Source organism: Delphinapterus leucas, chromosome 19 (assembly GCF_059928025.1).
Source record: "Delphinapterus leucas isolate spDelLeu-1000000601 "Yukka" chromosome 19, BTC_Dleu_Yukka2, whole genome shotgun sequence".
NCBI lineage: Eukaryota > Metazoa > Chordata > Mammalia > Artiodactyla > Monodontidae > Delphinapterus > Delphinapterus leucas.
Window position 1 is genome coordinate 62,416,543 of NC_143147.1, and position 20,011 is coordinate 62,436,553.

The following is a 20,011-nucleotide window of genomic DNA, read 5'->3' on the forward strand; positions in this document are numbered from 1 at the left end:
GTTGGGCTGTTTGCATTGTCTTGTCCCTGTTTTCATTCTTACTCATCTGAAAGTCAATAAAGTGTACTGAGTTTGTCTGCACAATAGGACCTCTTAGATATACACTTGATCTTGAACAACTCAGGGTTTAGGGGTAACAACCCTCCCTACACACAGTGGAAAATTCAAGAAAAACATATAGTCAGCCCTCTGTATCTGTGGTTCTGGTTTCTGCAGCCAGCCTCGGATTGTGTAGTACCACAGTATGCGTTTATTGAAAAAAACCTGCACCTAAGTGGACCCATGCACTTCAAACCCATGTTGTTCAAGGGTCAACTGTATATTTTAAAACAAGGTGGACAGGTGACAAAAATAAGGCCCAAACACTTTGGCTGAAAGTGCCCCCTGGTCAAAAGCCAGTAGCCAAGAGATAAACCTCACTCCACATTTTATAGCTGTGGGGCATTTTTCATCAACTGCGACTAAAATTCTGTTTGCGTGTCCCCCAGTACCATGTGACGCAGCAGGATTAAGCTCACCCTGTGTGGCGCAGCCAAAGAAAAAAGAAGCAACAAGCAATTCTTCAAAAAAAAAAAAAAAAAGGCACTCACTCCTTCCAGCATCTTGGCTTACATCAGATATCACTGTACGTTTTCTAAAAACGTATTAAATGCATCCTAAACAAAAACCGGAACCCTGGTTTTTCAATATTAGGCCTGTGTTCGGCATGATACCTTACAAACTTTGTCCACTCCTTGTTTTTTAAAAATAACTAGAGCAGTGTTTGGGAGTGGTAGGAAATGAAGTTTTCGGTTATAGTGCATTTGTCTCCAGCATACACTATTCAGTGACAGAGCCCTGGAAGGGTCTGGAGAAACAAAAACAGTAGGCTTCTTTTCCCTCATTCCACCCTCATACATTCCAGAATTATGAGAAGAAGAAACACAGTAGGGGAAATAGAGTTGACCCACGGCACCTGGTGCTGAATTCCTGAAGCCCGTCTTTGGGGGCAGCCTCCATACCCTGAGGCCTGTGTGGAAGGCCGCTGGGTCCAGACCGGGAAGGGGCCTTCACCGGCCAGCACCTAGAAACGTCCTCTTTGTGAAAACGTATCAAAGCAACCCCAAGGAGTAAAAGCAGCTGGTGACGTGTCTATAAAGTGGCTAAAAGTAAGCAGAGTTGGTGTTTTCATTGTCTTACAGGCAGTCCAGAGCTACCGTCTAGTGAACCCTCCTGTCTTTACTTGGCCCTTAGCATTCCCCAGCTAGCAATTCCGAAGTGCTCTAAGATGACCTGCTCGGGTCTAAAATGATGCCGAAAGGGCCCCGGGGTACTGGGTATTTCAAACTGCTTTTCAAAAGGATCCTAAGCCCAAAGCGTCGGGCCTGCCCAGGCAGGGAGGGCTCGGCCCTTCTCGGGCCTCAGGAGCACTTCCCAAGGGGCCAGGGCTCTGGTCCCCAGCAGCTTGAGTCACCCCCACCCCCCACCCCGGGTCCTGGGAGGTCGGGGGCGGGGCGCGGCGGGGGCTCCGCCCCGAGGCGGGGCGCGGCGCGGCACGCTCCCTCGGGGTCCCAGCGGGCGGGCACTCGGGCGGCCGCGGCGCGATGGAGGCGCCGGCGGAGCTGCTGGCCGCGCTGCCCGCGCTGGCCACCGCGCTGGCGCTGCTGCTTGCCTGGCTGCTGGTGAGGCGCGGGGCGGCCGCGAGCCCCGACCCCCCGGAACCCGCGCCCCCGGAGTCCGCGACCCCGGCCGAGGCCAGCGGGACGGCCGCGCCGCTCGGCCCCTGCGCGGCGGAGCCGGCAGCCGCGCCCGAGGGGCCGGGGGAGCCCAAGCCGCCGGACGAGCCCACGCCGCCGGACGAGTCCGCGCCGCCGGAAGAGTCCGCGGCGGCGCCGGCGGAGGCGGAGGAGCAGGCCGCCGAGGAGAGGCAGGTACGGACCCGCCCTCCCGGGCGCCCCTTCCCACTCTGGGGCCAGGTACCCTCCGCGGCTCGGCGCCCCCTGGCGCCCCCGGCAGAGCCGAGAACCTGGCCCCCAGCCTTGAGCCGGGCTGCCTCAGGGAGGGCAGGAGCCCGCGGACGGCAGGAAGGGAAGGTCCCGGCGTGCAGATTCAACGCCCTCCCCCACGAAGTGTCGCCGAGCCTGTCGGAGTTGTGTTTTGTCGCCTGGCTGGCTTTCCTCTTCTTGGCCTCTCCTCCCCCGGCACGGGTCATACCCCACTCCCCACCCCTCACCCTCCAGCCCACGGGTTCCCAAATCCACGTGCATGTGGCTTGTTTCAAGGGCTGCAATGACAGTTGTCTTGATAGTGGAAAATATAATACTTAAAGAAAAGAAAGAAAGGAAAGCTGCCTTTTCTTTTTAGGCTAATTTGAAATCCAGATTCCTGAGTCATTTATGTGTGAAACCCATTGGGTGGGACTGAAAGAAAGGCACCGGACAATTGCAATCCTTTTTATTGCCGTTTCCAAACTGCACGGTGCTTTGCACACTCCCCCAGGGGCTGCAGATCAGTCGGGCCAGTGTGCAGTGAGGAAGCAGGATAAGGCCCTCCTGCGGCACGGCTGAGCCCCCCAAAGCCGCCCTCCTGCTTCTGCAGTCCAGCAGCTCTGTCCTGACCCCGCGGCCGCCGTCTTGCTTCAGGATATCCAGATGGGCGTCTGATGGCTTGTGGGCACTCCTCTGCCCAGCCCGATACACTTTTTCCGATGTATCTCTTTAGATTGGAAGCCTAGTTGCCAGGCGCCTTCCCGGGACTTCAGCACCCTTGGCCCTTCCAGGCCACCAGCAAGGGTCCAGAGCCTGATCAGAAGGCCTTGTTCTGACTCCTGAGGTCCCTTTCTTGGAAGGGAGGATGGCCAGGACGGTCAAAACTGTGAGCAAGCTGCTTTGGTGCGTTGTGAGCACGTCTGCAGCGCCCACTCTGAATTTTGCTGGACACAATGGTTTATACTGGAGAGAATCCTTGCAGGGAGGAGGAAGCAGTGAGGCTGGGCGGAGGCATTTCTCTTTGCTGAGTAATTGTTCCAGACCCCCTGTGAGCAGGCGCTTTGCTTGACAAGAGGGTGACTAATTGTGTCATTAGAGTGTATTCTGACCAGGCTGAGGAGAGCTGCTGTATTCATCCCAGGGAGCACCGAGGCCCTGTGGTTCTTGCTGACCTCACCTGTGGTGATGGCAGGTGGGGTTTGGACGTGTGCTGATGTGTTAGGTTTGCTCCCATATTTAGGATTCTCTTGGGAACAGGGGAGGTATAGGGGCTGTTCCCAGGCTGCCGCTTGCTCTCAGTCAGCCCTGCTCCTAGAGCTAACACAGTGGCCCCTTTTCACCCAGAGGCAGCTTCTGGACTGAAGTTTAAAATGTTCTGTAGGGGATTCCCTGGCGGTCCAGTGGTTAAGACTCCACGCTCCCACTGCAGGGGGCCCAGGTTCGATCCCTGGTCGGGGAACTAGAATCCCGCATGCCACATGTCGCGGCCAAAAATAAATAAATAAATAAATAAAATGTCCTTTAGTGGTGCTCAGTCATCTCGATCCTCTGGGTTACAGCACTTCTGAAAGAACTTTCTACAGGGCCTCTAGGCTCTCGGCAGTATGATATCTATGTAAGGGTTCTTTAAAAAGCAGCCCTGGTTTGCCTCTGGCTGGGAGAAAGCAGGTCCTGTGAGGGCGAGTGGGGGCTTCGAAGGACAGGGCGCCTTACGGAGGCTAGTGTGATGGACACAGCCTCGGAGCTGGTGTGCTGCCAGAGCAGATGACTGTGACAGTTGAGGCTTGTGCGTCCCTCCTTCCTCCCCACGGCCTGTCCTGACGTGATCCACCCAACGGGAGAATTAAGTTTAAGTCCACTTCCTCCTTTGGAGGTCTCGCCCTTCCCTCTTGGGTTCAGGTCTCCAGCCCTCTCTGAGCTAGCAAGCCCACGTCGACTCCAGCTGTGCACAAGGCCCTGGGCCAGGTGCTGGGGGACACAAATACCCACTGTTACCCACTCCCCCGCCTTCCCAGTGGTGGCGTTACCCCGAAAGGAGCTGCTAGGAACTGTCTGGAAATGGACTTGGGCATTTTCGAGAGCAGGTCCCACTGCTTTCTTCTGATGACCACACTGCCCAGTCCTGGAGAGCAGACCGGAAGGCCCACTGGGGAAAAATAACTCAAGTCTGGGTTTGGGAAAGCAGCAGGGACGCCCTCAGCCAGCCTCTCCCTAAGTGAGCAGCAGCAGTGGGAGTGGAGGGGGGGCAGCCCCAGCTGCTGAGAGCGGGAAGGCACAGCCCCAGCCCCGGCCCCGGGAGAGTGGCGCTTAACTCACCTCTCCCCTCCCCCCTGCATTTTCCATTCTAATCCAATCGCCTCCCTTCTTGGCGAGGCCTGGGAGGCCTGGGGCAGCTGCTGCCCACCCTCACAAAGCTGATTATTGAGAAGGACCCAGAGCCCAGGGAAGCAGCCTTCCACAGCGGCTGTGGGCCATGGGGAAGCGGCCCCTCGGCGCAGGAGAACCAAGTCGCATGAAGGACCTCCGTGGGCTGGGAGGCTGAACTGGGACTGAAGAAATGCGGGCAGAGCAGCCAGGGCAGGGAGGCCGAGCAGAGGGCAGAGTTGTATTGTGAAACCTCTTGTCATTTGTCTCTGAGGGATTAGTGTGGGAGCGGGCAGGGGAGGGGGTGGACATGCCCCACCCTCACAAAGAATTACGGAGAACAACGTCAAGAGCAGGAGCTGGTCCCTTTTAAGCCCAGGAAACGGTGCTTTTTGGGTGCTGAGGTATAGGTTAGGATTTTAGGATGTGCAGGCCTCTTACCTAATGGAGACGTGGATTCCAGCAAGGCTGTATTGTAGGATACCAAACAGTGGTCATGGGCAAAGGGTCAAGTGTCATTCAATAGTACTAGAGTCAAATCGCTCTGTGTGTGCCAGGACTCAGACATCCTGGTGCTCGGGCCCTCCGTCTACTCAGAAACGGAGTAGGGACTTCCTATGAGGCAGCTGGCCAATGTCACAGGCAGGGAGACTGTTCGAGATTGAAGGGGACTAAAGAGACAGGAAAGACAAATGAAATGCCTGATCATTGATTGGATTCTGGATTTGGGGTGGGGGGTGGAGCGGGGGTGTGGGGAGCTATAAAGAATATTTGGGGGACTTCCCAGGTGGTCCAGTGGTTAAGACTTCGCCTTCCAATGCAGGGGATGCAGGTTCCATCCCTGGTCGGGGAGCTAAGATCCCACATACCTGGAGGCCAAAAAACCAAAACATAAAACACGAGCAATATTGTAACAAACTTAATAAGACTTTAAACGAAAGGAATATTTTGGAGATAACTGGATCATGTGTCAAACGAATGGTTTATTAGATCATTTTATTGTATCAATGCCCACTTTCTTGAGTGTGATTCCGGCGTTGTGATCATGTAGAAAAATGTCCTTGTTCTTAGGAAGGTGCGTGCTGAAACGTTTAGGGATAAACATGTCATGATTCACATAGTCCCACGCACAGATCATGGGTGTGTATGGAGAGAGAGTACAAAGATGGATGGAAAAATGTCAAGGATGGGTGAATCTAGGTGAAAGGGTATATGAGTGTTCATTGTATTATTCTGTCAACTTCTCTGTAGGCTTGGAATTTTCCAACATACAGTGTCGGGAAAAAGGAACCCAGTGGGGAATTTCTCAGGAAACGGCTTGGTTTTTCGGGCACTCTAGGGGTGCTGGTCTGATTGAGCTGCAGAGCCTCCTCTGTCTGTCCTCGCCATGCAGCTGGGCCCTGGTTCACCTTTTCTGAAGTTATCTTGCTGTTAGGTCCATCTTGTCACCAGCCTTGTCACCGCAGACCTGCCCCCCGGGAGCTGCAGAGCCCCTAGCCCTCCCAGAATGATCAAGAAGCAGGTAAATCCCATCCGCCATCATCTGTCCTGAGCTTCATTTACTTTTTTTCTTTATTGTATTTTATTTTCATTTTTTTCTTTTTCGTGTCCTGACCTTCGTGATGTCAGCATGACTCCACTTTTCTGTTCTCTTAACAGAAGCCAGTTTAGTGGAGGCTAACAGATACCTGGCAGGTGTTCATTACCACTTTGAGTCCGCTCGGGCTGCTATAACAAAGTACTGTAGATTGACTGGTTGAAACAACAGACATTTATTTCTCCCAGTTCTGGAGGCTGAGAGTCCAAGATCAAGGTACTGACGGATTCGGTTCCTGGTGAGAACCCACTTCCCAGCCAGCTGACAGCTGCCTTTTTGCTGTGTCCTCACACAGCACAGAGGACACTCTGGTGTCTTCCTCTTCTTATGAGGGCCCTAACCTCATCATGGGGGCCCCCACTGTCATGACCTCATTAAGCCTAATTGCCTCCCCTAGGTCCCACGTCCAAGTACCATCACATTGGGGGTTCAGCATATGGGTTCTGGGGGATACAAGCAGTCTGTATCAGATCTAGTGGTTTTCTAGGGGGTTGGGAAACAAATAATCCAAATGTCCATTAATTAGGCCGTTAGATTAGTAAGCAAATTGATAGAAATAAGTAAGGAAAAAAGCCGGACACAAAACAGGAATTATGTCTTCGCAATCATCACAATGATGTACATCAACTAAACAAGATGATGCAGAGGGCTGGAAGCAGAGTTCAACGTTTAGAACTGCAAGAGGGTATGTTTTGTAAAGTTCTTTAAGCTCATAATTATTTTTTCATATGAGAAAGAAGTTGGGGCTTTCCTAATAGCTAAATTTCGTTCATCCTTTCAGAGATAGAGTCTTGTTTGCACATAGAAAATGTAGCTGTCAGAATTTTTCTACTTAGTGGGAAGACGTAAACTCCCAAAGAACGTGCTTAAGAAGAAAGCTGTCTGCCTTCAGAGAGTTAGAAATAAAACGTTGAGCGTGTTCACTTTTAGACAGTTTCTTTTTTGTAGTCTTTTCCTTCCCAGACCATCGGCCCAAACCACAGCGTGGGAGGGGTGAGACCAACTTAGACCCTTGGTGGACATTCTTTTCGAGAAATGCCAAGTCCCTGGTAGCCAGAGCATCTCCGGAGCAACCTACGGCAGAGCGCACTGGGTTTGCCCCTGTTAAGGACAGATAACTGGAAGAGGGGCCCAGAAACCTCCTCCTGTCAGGCCCTGATGCGCAGACAGAGCTGCTGGCTGCCATTCTGATTGCCTGCTGCCTGGGATGCTAATAGCAATCATTCCGTCTCTCTTGCGGGGAGGTGGGCATATGGGTCACCTTCTCCTGGCCAGGGTGGCTAAAGAACAGCTAATGAGATTAACCAGCCTGAAGGAAACCCAGTGCAAGAATTCATGGAACTTGCTTATCTGGTATTTTTGCCTCTGAATAGCCTTAGGACTTGGGGAAGTCACTTAACCTTGTACATTTCCCATCTACAAAATGAAGGGGTTGAACTAAAATGATGTCTGAACGTCTGGAACAATCTGGGATTGTCTGCTTTCTAGTCGTCAGCTCTTGTTTCACGGCCTGGGTAGAGGGTGTGTGTGCGCGTGTGCACACGCGCGTGGTTTTTTTGTTTTTTTTCTTTGTGTGTTTGTTTTGGCTGTGTTGGGTCTTCGTTGCTGCGCGCGGGCTTTCTCTGGTTGTGGCGAGCGGGGGCTACTCTTCGTTTCGGTGCACGGGCTTATCATTGTGGTGGCTTCTCTTGTTGCGGAGCACGGGCTCTAGGCTTGTGGGCTTCAGTAGTTGTGGCACGCGGGCCCAGTAGTTGTGGCTCGTGGGCCCTAGAGCGCAGGCTCGGTAGTTGCTCCGTGGCAGGTAGGATCTTCCCGGACCATGGATAGAACCTGTGTCCCCTGCACTGGCAGGCGGATTCTTAACCACTGCGCCGCCAGGGAGGTCCGTGCTCGTGTTTAATATTTCCAAGTTAGAAATCCTGGCAGACATTGCTAACCCTCTGGGCAGTCTGGTTGAGACAACCCTGGGCTTGGTCTCAGCAAGGGCCTAATTCTGTGACCTTGGTATTAATACTCTTTCTCCCGGCCAGACTCTTCCTTGCTGAAGGCTCAGAGTCTGAGGTCAATCTCAAGACAAGAAAGTACCTCTGGCCCAGTGGCCTGCTATGAAGATCTGTAAACCTACTCCAGGGTCAGACCATTCTTTGTCTTTATTCCTCATGATCTAAAGCTGGTTTCCCTTCCTCGGGTGGAGGCCTCCTAAGGAGATCTTAAATGCTGGCCCCCTACATTCTGTTATTGCCCTTGGAGTTAGTCATGGTCAAAATTCTTCAGCCTGGCTTTCCCCAACACAATGATTTCACTTCTTCTGACCCTCTCAGATCTGATTTGGTCAGTCCCTTAGTTTTCTTCCCTGTCCTTGACCTTCTGTATTAATCCCGAAATGTAGAGACTAGAATTCAACCTAATACTCACTGATTGAGGGTCTGGTAGATGCCTGATTGCTGCTTCAGCGTATTTTTTTTTAATGAAGCTTTTGATGTCCTCTAAATCCGATTTATAGGAACAGTGCCAAAAACTGTTAATCTGATAGGATTGAATCTGGCAGGCTGATGTCTGAGCCAGACAGAGTGTGTTTGGGGCTTGTGAATGCGCCCTGATTGGGATCTGAGGTCAGAGTCTGGGATGGTCCCTTTGGTCTGGACGTTTGGACACACCGCCCTACAGGCTGGCTTCTCATGCCCTGGGGCAGTGTGCAGCTCCTAAATCTCTCTCTCTCCCTCTCCCCAGCCCTGCCCCTTGAGTCAGTGGCTTAGCAGGTCCTCCCTCTCCTTTGCTCTTTGCTGGAAAAGCTCCTGCCCATAATATCAAGTGGAGCACTTACATCAGGGCCTGGACCACCACCGCCATCTCCCAGAATACACTGGCCACGATCGGCCTCCTGGTCTGTGGTTGATGGTGCCCAAATGTATATGCCCAGCCCAGCACCATCCCAGCTGCCTCCCAGACACCTCCCCTCTGTTGTCTAATGAGCACCGCAGACAGTCATGTCTCATAAGGGTGCCTCATTTCTGCCCCCTGGCATGCCCTGCACCTCCTCCCCAAGCCCAGTGACATTCATCCCACTGAGAGTCTAGCACCACTCCCACAGCTGCTCAGACCAAGAGCCCACGTGTCTTCCTGGTTTCTTCCTTTCCCTCTCCCGCCCCCCCGCAGTCACTCCATCAGCCAGTCCTGTCACCCGTGTCTCCAGAAGGCCTCCTGCCTGCTGCCACGTCTGCCCATCTTCCTGGCCACTGCTCCAGTCCAGGACTCATCCGGCTGTTCAGTAACCTCCCCAGTGGTCTCCCTGCCTCCAGCGTGTACCCCATCCAAGTCCCACCCCGCAACGAGCAACCAGCGTGCTGGTGCTGTCCGCTGTCCGTAACATAGAAACCTCATCTCCTGTTCTGCTTACAGCCCCCAGTGGCTTCCATCGCTCACAGAATAAACTCCGGGCTCTTACCAGGGCCCCTGAGGCCCAGCAGGACCCTGGCCCGCTGCCTCTTCTCCCAGCTGCCCCGCCCCCTCCGCTCAGTGCACACACACACACACACACACACACACACACAGGCCAGGCCTGGCGCTGCCCCTCCCTTGCCTGGCAGACTCTCCCCAGCCTAGATCTTCACAGATTGCTCATCCTCCCCTTTCAAGTCTCTGTGTCCTTGGCCACCTTGGCGGATATAAATTCCCCCCAGTACATCGTCCCATCCGGCTGGCTTCCTTCTCAGCACTCAGTACGGGCTGAGATCATCTTTTATTTTAGCCTGCATTGTCTGCCGCAGTGGAATGTCAGCCCGTGAGAACAGGGTCCTTGCGTGCCACGTTCATGGCCACGTCCCCAGCTCCTACAACAGGCCCGGCGGACAGGCGGCGCCCAGAAAGAACTTGCTGAATGAATAAGCTGCAGTGACAACAAAAAGGAAAGAAAACTCTGTGGGTTCCTGCCGAAAGGCACTCGTAGGACTGCCCTGGGCAGCAGGGGTCTTATTTCTCTTCACGCCCAGCCTCTAGCCCAGGGCCTTGCGTGTCGCCTGCCTGCAGTGCATCCCTAGAGCTGTGTATTGTGCCCCAGAGAGGCAGACGGCTCTGTAAGGTAGTCATCCCCCCAACGTGAGACGTGTTCAAACAGACTGGATAACCGGCAATTCATCAAAGGTTTTATCAAGTTTGGTACTGGGTAGAAACCATGTTAGATGAGTGGCTTTCTAACATTTTTTAATGCCCCGGATACCTTTTTCCCTCTTTAATCCTACACGGGAGGAAGCCCAGTGCACAGAGGAAAAGAGGAGCTGCTCTGGGTGAGGGTCTCCGCCCCTCTGCCCTTCCTCCTCCTCCTCGCAGTGGTCCCCGCAGCCCCTCCACTCGACTCCAGGGCTCTGCCGACCGGGGGTGGAATAATAACATGAGCTCAAGACCGTCCAGGTCAGATCCTGTGATCTCAGAGGACCCCATCCAGACAGAGGAAGGAGAGGGGCTCAGGGGTGAACAGCCAAGGACAGATCCTGTGCCCGAGGCTGTGGTCCCAAGGATGACCCTACGTTCCAGCCCGCCCCCGCACCCCATGGCACGTGTGGTGGGTGGGAGAGGACGGCACTTGCCAGTAAGCCCTTAGAGACTGACCTCCCTGAGTCTGGAAGCGGGAGAGCTTCGAAAGCCAGGGGTTGTTTGGATTGAACGTGGCAACCGTCATTATGGGGCTTTGGCAGGAAGAGCGTCATGAAGTCGGCATTTTAAGCTGTCCTCAGAGCAGATGACTGGAGGAGAGTGGAGTCGAGGACACCGTGCCTATGAAGGCACTGAGTGACTGAGACAGGAGTGGGGAGAATGAGGGGGTGGATCCCAGACGGCTCTCAGAGGCGGGGAGAGTCTAGAAGCCAGAATAGAAAGGAAACAGCAGGAAATTCCCTGGCGGTCCAGTGGTTAGGGCTCCACACTTCACTGCAGGGGGCTCGGGTTCAATCCTTGGTCAGGGACCTAAGATCCCACATGCCGTGTGGCATGGACAAAAGAAAGAAAAAAAAAATCAACATCCCCAAGCCGTGATAAAGTGTCAAGATGCCGTGACTGCAGGGGTAAAATGGACACGTTGAGGAGGCCAGTTTGGGACAAGAAGACTTCAGTTTCTCGTCACGGGGCACGTGCCTTGGCCAGCTGCACGTGTGGATTTAGAGAGCTGGCCTGAGCGGCCTCAGCCCGGAGCGAGGGTGGCTGAGTTGTTTTGATGGAGCGGGCAGAGAGAGCGGCCTGGTCATGACCTCTGCTGGCCCATCCTCCCCACCCAGAGCCGGCGCCCCGGGGACTGGCGCCGGCTCTGCTCTCTCTGCTCGCCCCACAGCCGACGTCCCCCCCTGAATGTGGAGGATGAACAGCTTGACTGCCTGATGGAATCCTTCTGGAAGGAGTGCCAACCATGTCCCGCCCGCTCCCGCTTGAGTGGGAGCCTGGAAGCAGCCCTTGCGCCAGGAAACCCTCTCCGGAGAAGGAGGGGTCAGTTGGCCCGACACAGGCTGCGGGGCGGCGCATGGGGGATGCTGTGGCCCCCAGAGAGCTCTGTTATCTCTGTCGTTGCCTCCTACGTGGGGAGGGAGGGACAGGCCGGCCTCCCCCTCTGCCTGCTTGGTGGAGCCATGGTCCTCCCTGTCTAAAACCAGTCCGGACTGACTGGGGGGCAGGGGCGTTGGTGCAGCCACAGGTGGCTGGTCACAGGGTCCAACAGACCCTATTTGCAGGACTTCAGGGCAGACCTATCTCCTTAGGCAGACAGACAGACAGACAGAGAGCTGTCTCTCTGTCTCTATCTCCCCCCATCTCTGCTCTACTTCAGCCTGTGTATCGGGCCTGGATCAGCCAGGGCAGCCATAAACGGTGATGTGCTGCCTGTCACCTATGCATGTGGCCCCTGGGGGCTCTGAGAAGCCTCCTTCCAAGCCCCTGTGGGACCTGCAGCCCCCTTCCATCCCCTCCGCCACCCATCCCGTCTTGGCCTCTGGGGGACTCCAGTCTTGGGCTCCTGGCCTTGGCGAGGCTGTCAGGAGGCCCTCCCTCCACCTGCCTCCATTGGTGGAAAAGCTGAATTAGAAAAGTAGCCCAGAACGTGTGAAGTTAGAACTAGTCTCTGACCTGCTGAGACGCTGGTCACTGAGCTGACCGGGGAGGGGTCTCAGTCCCGCGCCTGCTCTGGGGACCAGCCAGGATGACACCAGCTGTCAGTCTCAGAGGGTGTCACCAATTCACAGTTTTCATTACATTGATTTACTTTCATTTGCACTTGGGGTATTCGTCTGCTAGGGCTGCCGTAACAAAGTACCACAGACTGGATGGCTTAAACAACAGAAATGTATTTTCTCCAGAACTGTGAGGTCAAGGTGTCGGGGGTCTGGTCTCTCCTGAGGCCTCTCTCCTTGGTTGCACATGCTGCCTTCTTGCTGGGTCCTCACGTGGTTTTTCCTCTGTGTGCAAGCTTCCCTGCTGTCTCTCCGTGTGTCCACATTTCCTCTTATAAGGACACCAGTCAGATTGGATTAGGACCCACCCTAATAACCTGACTGAACTTACCTCTTTGTAGACCCTCTCTCCAGATACAGTCATAGTCTGGAGTACTGAGGGCTCAGACCTCAACATATGAATTTGAGGAAGGACACAATGCATCCCTTAAGGCATGGGTACCATGCAACATTCTCAGGACCAAGGGCATGGACCAGAAATCAACAGTGGTGATGGCCTCTCGTGAGATCTGCAGTCAGCGCTGTGAGCACCTGCTGGGTGCATCCTGCCTCCAGGCCTGGTCCTGGCCGAGCTGTGGGGCACGGCTGCCCCACCAGCCACAGGAGAGCAAGCCCCAGAGTGGGACTCAGACCCTGAGAGCCCTGAGGAGTCGCCTTGGGCCTTCGAGACTCATTCAGCAAAGACAGAGCTGAGGGCCCAATTCCTTTAGCCTCTCGGTTCAAGACCTTACATCTCTCACCTGTGCTTTGAACCTTCCTGCCTCCTGTCTTGCCAGTGCATCCCCACGTACGGCTCCCAAACGCAGCTCTCATCCTGTTTCTCCGCACTTTGAAGCTTCCGGTGGCTCCTCAGGGCCTTGTCCTATATAAGCTCTCTAGCCCAGGCCCTGCATTCCTGGCCTCCCACCCCGCCCTGCAGTCACACCAAACTCCAAGGAGTCACTGGAAAAGCCGGGATGTTCCAGGCCTGGCCAGCTCTTCTCAGACCCAGCTCAGGATTCTCGTCCCTTCCAAGGCCTCCCCTGCGCCCCTCGGGCTCAGCTGAGCTCCCCTCCTTAGGGCCCCCCACCATCGTGTTGCTTGAATGCATAAGGTATGTACCTGCCAAAGCAGAACTTAAAGATGGGATGTGTTAACGAGCAGGTACGCAGGTAAAATCCTTTATCTTTTGGCCGCACTCTGCAGCTTGCGGGATCTTAGTTCCCCGACCAGGGATGGAACCTGGGCCCCAGCAGTGAGCGCGCCAAGCCCTAACCACTGGAACGCCAGGGAATTTCCAGTAAAGTCCTTACTGACTGCTCTTCCAGACAAAGGCTTCGACAGAGCAGTTCCAGCATTTTGCACACGGTCGGTCTCCCTTTATTCTTCTCCTTTGCTGTCTTGCACACAGCTCACCATCTTGAAGCAAAGAGCACTGGACTGAGGCCAAAGAGTCCCAACCTCCAGAAGGGCTTCCATCCTGGTCTCAGTCGCTCTTATGCATTTTTTATAAAATAAGGGCAAAATGCAATAAAGAGTGATTTTTAAACTTTTTCTTTTTTTAAATAATGGAAGGCTTCCCATTATTATGATGTTGTCTAGAAGACCAGTAAGTAACCCAGATAAATGTGAGGCCTTGGGCACCACCCTGGAGCAGGCCCCCTACCCACCCCCACTGCTGTGCAGCTGGTATTTGACAGAGGCAAGAGCCTCCTGGCAGAACATGAGATGTTCTGGGCTTGCGGAGTGGGATGTGAGTGGACGGTGGCCGTGGTCAGGACTCTGGCTGTCGGTGACAGAAACTGGGTTCAGGTGAGCTTTCGCAGAACCAGGATTTGAGTCGCTCACATACTGGGGAGGCAGGGGTGGAACAGCCAGGGACTCCCGACCCCGGCGACCCTGGGCAGCTCCCGAGCTCCCAGTTCTGGAATGAGAGGTCCCTTGTGCCCAAGCAGAAGTTGGGCCCTGGGTCACATCCGCCTGCCCTGCCTATCGTGGTGTGTGTGGGTGGGGGGGGGGGGTCTGACTGCCCGACTGGCAGTTCCCACCAGGACCACAGGCTTCAAAGGGCATCTTCTGAAAGAAGGGGGTTTCTGTGCAGACAGAAAACAGTAAATGGCCGATTCAGCAATGTTTTCCAAACTTCATTAAGTCTCAAATAAGAAATCTGTTTATTTGAATTGAATCCCTGTCTATAAAGTCACAGACGTCTTATAAAACGGTAGCTACATCAACCGCACACACACCACTGTTTATCTTTAATTTCATGTTGGGGTACAGGGTCGCCCCCGAAGTCTTTGTGTAGTTTTAAGTCTTAATAACTGAAGAAGTGTAAATGCTACAAACCTACAAAATACATCAGTTGAGTATTTACTTATTTAAATTCCTTTTATACTTAGTTTCCTGACATTTGAATGCTGTGTTTTTCATTTTAAGTCTTTGTGAGTGCTGGAATCTGGACGGACAGGCAGGTAGAGGAGTCCTCTCCTGTGGGCACCTCAGATACCTGGTCGACCTCCCTTGAGGTCATGTCCAGACTGTCACGTGTGCCTCCAGTCCTCATAAGATCACAAGGCTGGACTCACAAAGGCAATCCCTTTAGTCACTGACCATCCGCCCATGAATGGTTTTCCAAAGTCTGAAAATCAGCTAGAGCCACTAGACGGGGGTATTATATGAATCTGGATAAGAAACGTCAACATATTTAAAATGTAGATAACTAACCTTTCAAATGACATTTTTTGGTGTGTTGGGAGCATTTATGCTTCTGAAGTTATTAAATCTTAAAATCACACTAAGACGTTGGCTGCACAACTTTTAAATACTAGTAGCAACCTCTAAATTGCTTTCGTGACTCACCAATGGGTCATAACCAGTTTTAAAAGTACCACACTTCAAAAGTCAAGTGCAAAATCCAAATGTAGACCAGTCTCTCCCCAGGGGGGTGCTGGCAGGTCAACTGACGCCGTGTCTCTTTGGGGTAAAGAGGTCTGCCTTGGTCCTTGAACTTACCATCCTGGGTGGCAGTTATCTGGGTATGTGTCTTTCCTGCCGGACTGTGAGCTCCTTCACGAAGGGGCTGTGCTTGCTTTTTTGTTGTTTTTCCTTTAGCCTTTGTGTCCCTCGACATAGTAGGAAAACTGGCCTACTCTCTAGTCTTGACATTGGGCTTATTTCTGGGCTCCAGCCCTGATTAGATTAATCTGTTTTTCTTCCTGTGTTTTTTCTCTTTCTTTTTTTAAAGAAATATATATATAGTAGCCCCAAGCTCACTGTTCAGAGATCCCTGTGTAGCATTTTAAAAATGCAATTCATGCCTGTTATTAGAAAATCCAAATTATACTGAAATGTGTAAGATGGAGAGGAAAGGCCGCCCCCAACCAGCTCCTCTCCCCAAAGGCGGTCGCTGTTATCGGTGTCTTGAGTGTCCTTCTAGAAAACGTTTTCTCCGCATTTATGAGCGTTTATGTGCACTTCTGTCTTGACGTGCACACCAAGAATGTTGCACTCTCCACCCTGTGCTGCTTCTTGCTTCTCCCTTTGGTAGTGTATCTCAATGCGCTTTTCACATCGGTACGTATGGTCGCCTCCTTTTTAGGTTGTTTTTTTTTTAATTTTTACAATTTTTATTTTTCTGGCTGTGCCGCGCAGCATGTGGGATCTTAGTTCCCTGACCGGGGATTGAACCCGTGCCCCCTGCAGTGGAAGCGTGGAGCCCTAACCACTGGACCGCCAGGGAAGTCCCCAGTCGCCTCCTTTTTAAGGCAGTGTTGCCCAGTGTATGCGTGCACTGTAATATATTTAAGGTGTTAATATTTTGGTGAACGTACGGACCAAACTGTTTAACTATAATATACTTAACTATACTATATTTAACTCCGTGGATGAACATTTAGTTGTTCCCAGTTTTGTCTTGTTCTCCCCTGCACCCAGAGTCCTCGTATAAAAACCCAGATAGATGGTTTTCCAGCCCAGAGCAGATCCCTAGAACTGGGTTTGCTGAGTCAAAGGGGTGTCTCCGTTGTCCCCCAAAGAGGCCTGCCTTCCCCTGCAGCCACAGAGACGCTCTGCTGGGCAAAATCCCGGAGGCGTCTGGACACCCGAGCCCCAGGTGCTGGCCAGCGCTCAGGGCAGCGTGCCTCACATCAGACAGCGCCGAGCCTGATGCAAACTGCTAAGTGGAGAAGAGCCAGCTCCCGCCTCCGGCCCTGCTCCGCCCGGCCGCATCTTGTGGGGTCCAGCGAGAGGGAAAGTCACAACGAGAGGCCCTTTGGGTTTTTGCCACTTAGGACCGGCTCTTGGGCTTTGTGCAAACTTTGCCTCCCAGCTGAGCTCTCTCTGCTTTGTTGGGGCGCCTGCCTGCCCGGCTTGCTGAGGCTGCAAACCGCTGGACCCCCGGGCCGGGAGCCTGAAGGCCTGGGTTTGGATTAGTCCACCGCGCTGTCTCGGCCCCCGTGGGGCAGCTCATTCACGTCGGGCTCGCCTCTCCTAAACCTGCCGACTCTGCCTTGTCTGCCGCTGGACTTCCTCGGGCCGCAGGTCCCCTGGCCCTTCAGTCCCTCAGAGCCCCAGCACCCGCACCTCCCTGTCATCCTCCAACATTCCTGCAAGTTGAAGTCACTCCTGCCTTACACAAGGCCATCCCGGGACATTCCTTCCAGCCTTCTGTTTATTTTGTCCGTGTGTGCGTGGGAGAGAACCAGGCTGAGGGAGGTGGAGCTCCCATTTTGGGAAAATGGAGCCTGAAATGATCAGGGATGGAAACAATGTTAAAGGAAGCAGAGATGGAGCCTGTGACCACAAACGCAGCTTCTCTGTGACACCCAGCCCAGCCCGGACCCCAGAGCACCCGCCAGCTTTCCTCTCGTGCCTTTTGTTCTACTCACTATAGCCAGGAGTGGGAGTCGCCCAGTCCACTTATCGAAGTGGCACCCACCACTTGACCAGCACCCACCTGGAAAAGGCAAAGGGACCGAGGTGCAAAGGTCAAAATTTCAGGCACTGACGTCCCTGTTTCCTTTTTGGCTTGTGTGTTTTGTCCGCACCGCATGGCTTGCGGGATCTTAGTTCCCTGACCAGGGCTTGAATCTGAGCCCACGGCAGTGAAAGCGCCGAGTCCTAACCACTGGACCACCAGGGAATTCCTGCTGATGTCCCTGATTCCACCTGCTGTTGACCGTGGCCCCCACTCAGGACCTCCTGGCCACGCTCAAAGGACAGCGTGGGTGCTGTGAGTGGTCAGGCTGGCCCTGGGCAGTCCCTTCCTCTCCCCGCGACGTCCTGTCCACCAATGCCCCCTCTCCCCGAGGCAGTCACCCTCTTCCGGTCCCCAAGCACATCTATCCTAAGAGCAGACCCAGGGGTCAGGTTGCTTTGACCGGGGGTTCAAACCCTGAATGACAGTATCAAACATGTAAATCAGGTGCTCAAGCACTGAGCCCTCCCCTTGTCTTGCAGGAAAAGGACCTGGATGGCGTGGAGGGCCCACCCCTGGCAGGACCTGAGGAAGACGACGGTGAGTGGGATCCGCGCACCGCTGCCTGCTGAGGCCGCCCGGATCGTGTCTGGCTGTGGAGGCTAGGCTGTGCCACGGCCCTTTGGATTCCCCAGCTGAGGATTTGAGTGGCAGGGGGAGGGGAGAGGATGGAGGGGGAGAGGATAGAGGAGAGGGGCTGCGAAGCCGTGTCTGCCGCAACCCAGAGGACACAGGCTGGAGCCCACTCCTTTCTGACCCCCTGCCTTCCTGCACCCATCTCCCTGACCACCTACTTTGCTCTTTGTTTTTTTTTTTGTTTTGGCTGCACTGTGTGGCAGGCAGGATCTTAGTTCCCTGACCAGGAATCTAACCTGAATCAGTGCCCCCTGCAGTGGAAGCCTGGAGTCTTAACCACTGGACCACCAGGGAAGTCCCTGCTTTGCTCTTTCGGCCTTTACTTTTCCATTTATACAATGTGAGTTGTCTCCAAATACAGGTGGCCCGTCACTGACCTTCTGTTTCCTGCAGTGCCTCTTAACTCCTTTCTCATCCCCTATTTGTACATTTCACATTTCTCTCCAAATATCTCCGACCTATTTTATGGAGACAAGCCACTTACAGGGCTGCCTCCCAGGGTTCTGCAGGTTAAAGTCCCCCAGAGAGGAAACGCCTGATTCCGAAGCAGCTCCAGCTGACTAGTGTGGCCATCAGGTTCCAGGCAGCTAGGGGAAGAGAAAGGGAGTGACCGGGAGCATTGAGCAATTTTGACTTGACCGGGTAGAAGACAGTGTGTTTGCTCTGGCCACCCACGGGGACCAGTGCCCCAGACAGACAGACAGGACCAGACACGGTGTGGGGCTTCTGCTGGTTCTGTCGTGTTTTATTTCTTTAAAGAAAAAAAAAAGAAGCTGAAGCAAAAACAGCAAAATGTCAACATTTGTCAAATCTGTATGGCAAGTACATGGAGGACTTATTACTTGCTGTACTTTTGTGTACATTCGAAATATTTCATGTTTTTTTAAAAAGGGAGTCTGTTGCTGTGATTTTAAGCCAACAACTGGCAGGAGCCCTGGAAAGAGAAGGTTGCAGGAATGCAGTAACCAAGGCTGGTGTGGGCCAGGCAGGCAGGGCTGGGATGGGGGGTGGGGAAGCTTCCCCTGAGGCCCAGCAGGGATGGGCCTTCAGTTTCTATCAATAGAGCCTTAGAGGAAGAGGGAGGGGCAGGAGGCTGCGGGGGGGCCGGGGGGGGGCTTGGGGGGGTTGGACATCAGCCCCTTGCCAGGGGCTCTCCCTCCAGCTGTTGACTCCCCAGATCCTCTGCAGGAACCGTGGGCCTAGGGTCTGTCCCTGCCACGTTATTGGATCCCAGTAGTGATTTGGGGACACAGAAGGGAAGCGCCAAGGCTGCTGGAGGCCCCTGGGCCAGCACAAGGGGAGGCTCAGCAGACCCCTCTTCTGAAACACTGTCAGACCCCATAGATGTGCAGCCCCACTCCCAGCCGTGGGCAGTGTCTCCGGGCCCTCCGTCCTTATCTGACTGTTGCTCCTGGACCTCGCCCATCCACCAGCCGCCTCCTCCCAGCCCTGACAAGGCAGAGGCAGGAGAGATTTAGGGCCCCAGCTGTCAGCAGAAAACGTGGGAGGCCCCCAGCCCCTCTGCAGTGAGCCAGCTCAGTGTCTGCTAAGGTGCCTTCCCTACGCGGCTGGGTGGATTCAGAAGACTGCAAGAGGAAGTACCCCCTCCCAGGGGGCTCTCACGTTGAACCCTCCTGGTCTAGCAAAATTGGAGGCTGCTGTGGATCCCTCGTCACACCACATGTGATTAAGTGAAAGCCTTTTCGAGTGGTTTGTTCCCTCTGGCTCGAAGCAGCACAGTCAGAGCGGCCCCACAGATTGAAACCGTGAGTAGTACCCAGCTGGCTAAAACATAGCAACACAATGACCTTGAAGTCGAAGTTAATCCGTCTTCTTTGTGCGTTGCCTCTTTCTGAGGTCCAGAAGCCAGCATGGTTGCGAGCTCACTCTGAGACTAGCTCCGTGTGATTCTGCCCCGTGGCAGGTTCTTCCCTGACAACCAAACACCCAGGCCCCTCAAACGGCGGCCCCAGATTACTCAGCAGAGTTCCCAGGTGCCGGGACACTGCAGCCCAAGCCCTGAGCCTTTAGAAGCTCCTGATGCTGCGGGCCCTTTGCTCATCAGCCTGAGCTGAGCTCAGCCTGGAGGGAAGAGAAGCTGATGGGAGCGGGGTCTCCGGGGCTGGGGGGTCGGGGGGAGTCATCCTGTCTGCCCTGGCAGCCTGGCGTCTCACCCCGTGTTCTCCTGTCCCCTTGCTTCCTCCCCCCCCCCCGCCACTGGCTTCCTTGCTTTGCTGGCTCTGTCTCCCCAGACCTGCAGCATCACCTGTAAAGCCCCTCTGAC

At 54.1% G+C, this 20,011-nt stretch overlaps 1 protein-coding gene across 1 annotated transcript in view; it reads left to right on the forward strand.

The window, feature by feature from the left end:
* The first annotated feature begins 1,519 nt into the window (after window positions 1-1,519).
* The window catches only part of MXRA7 (matrix remodeling associated 7), a 29,254-nt gene continuing 10,762 nt past the window's right edge, over window positions 1,520-20,011 (forward strand). Inside the window, exons 1-2 of the mRNA XM_022589502.3 lie at window positions 1,520-1,910; window positions 17,574-17,631. Of these exons, the coding sequence (XP_022445210.1) occupies window positions 1,584-1,910; window positions 17,574-17,631 (385 nt within the window). The 5' untranslated portion in view covers window positions 1,520-1,583. The remainder of the gene's footprint in view (window positions 1,911-17,573; window positions 17,632-20,011) is intronic.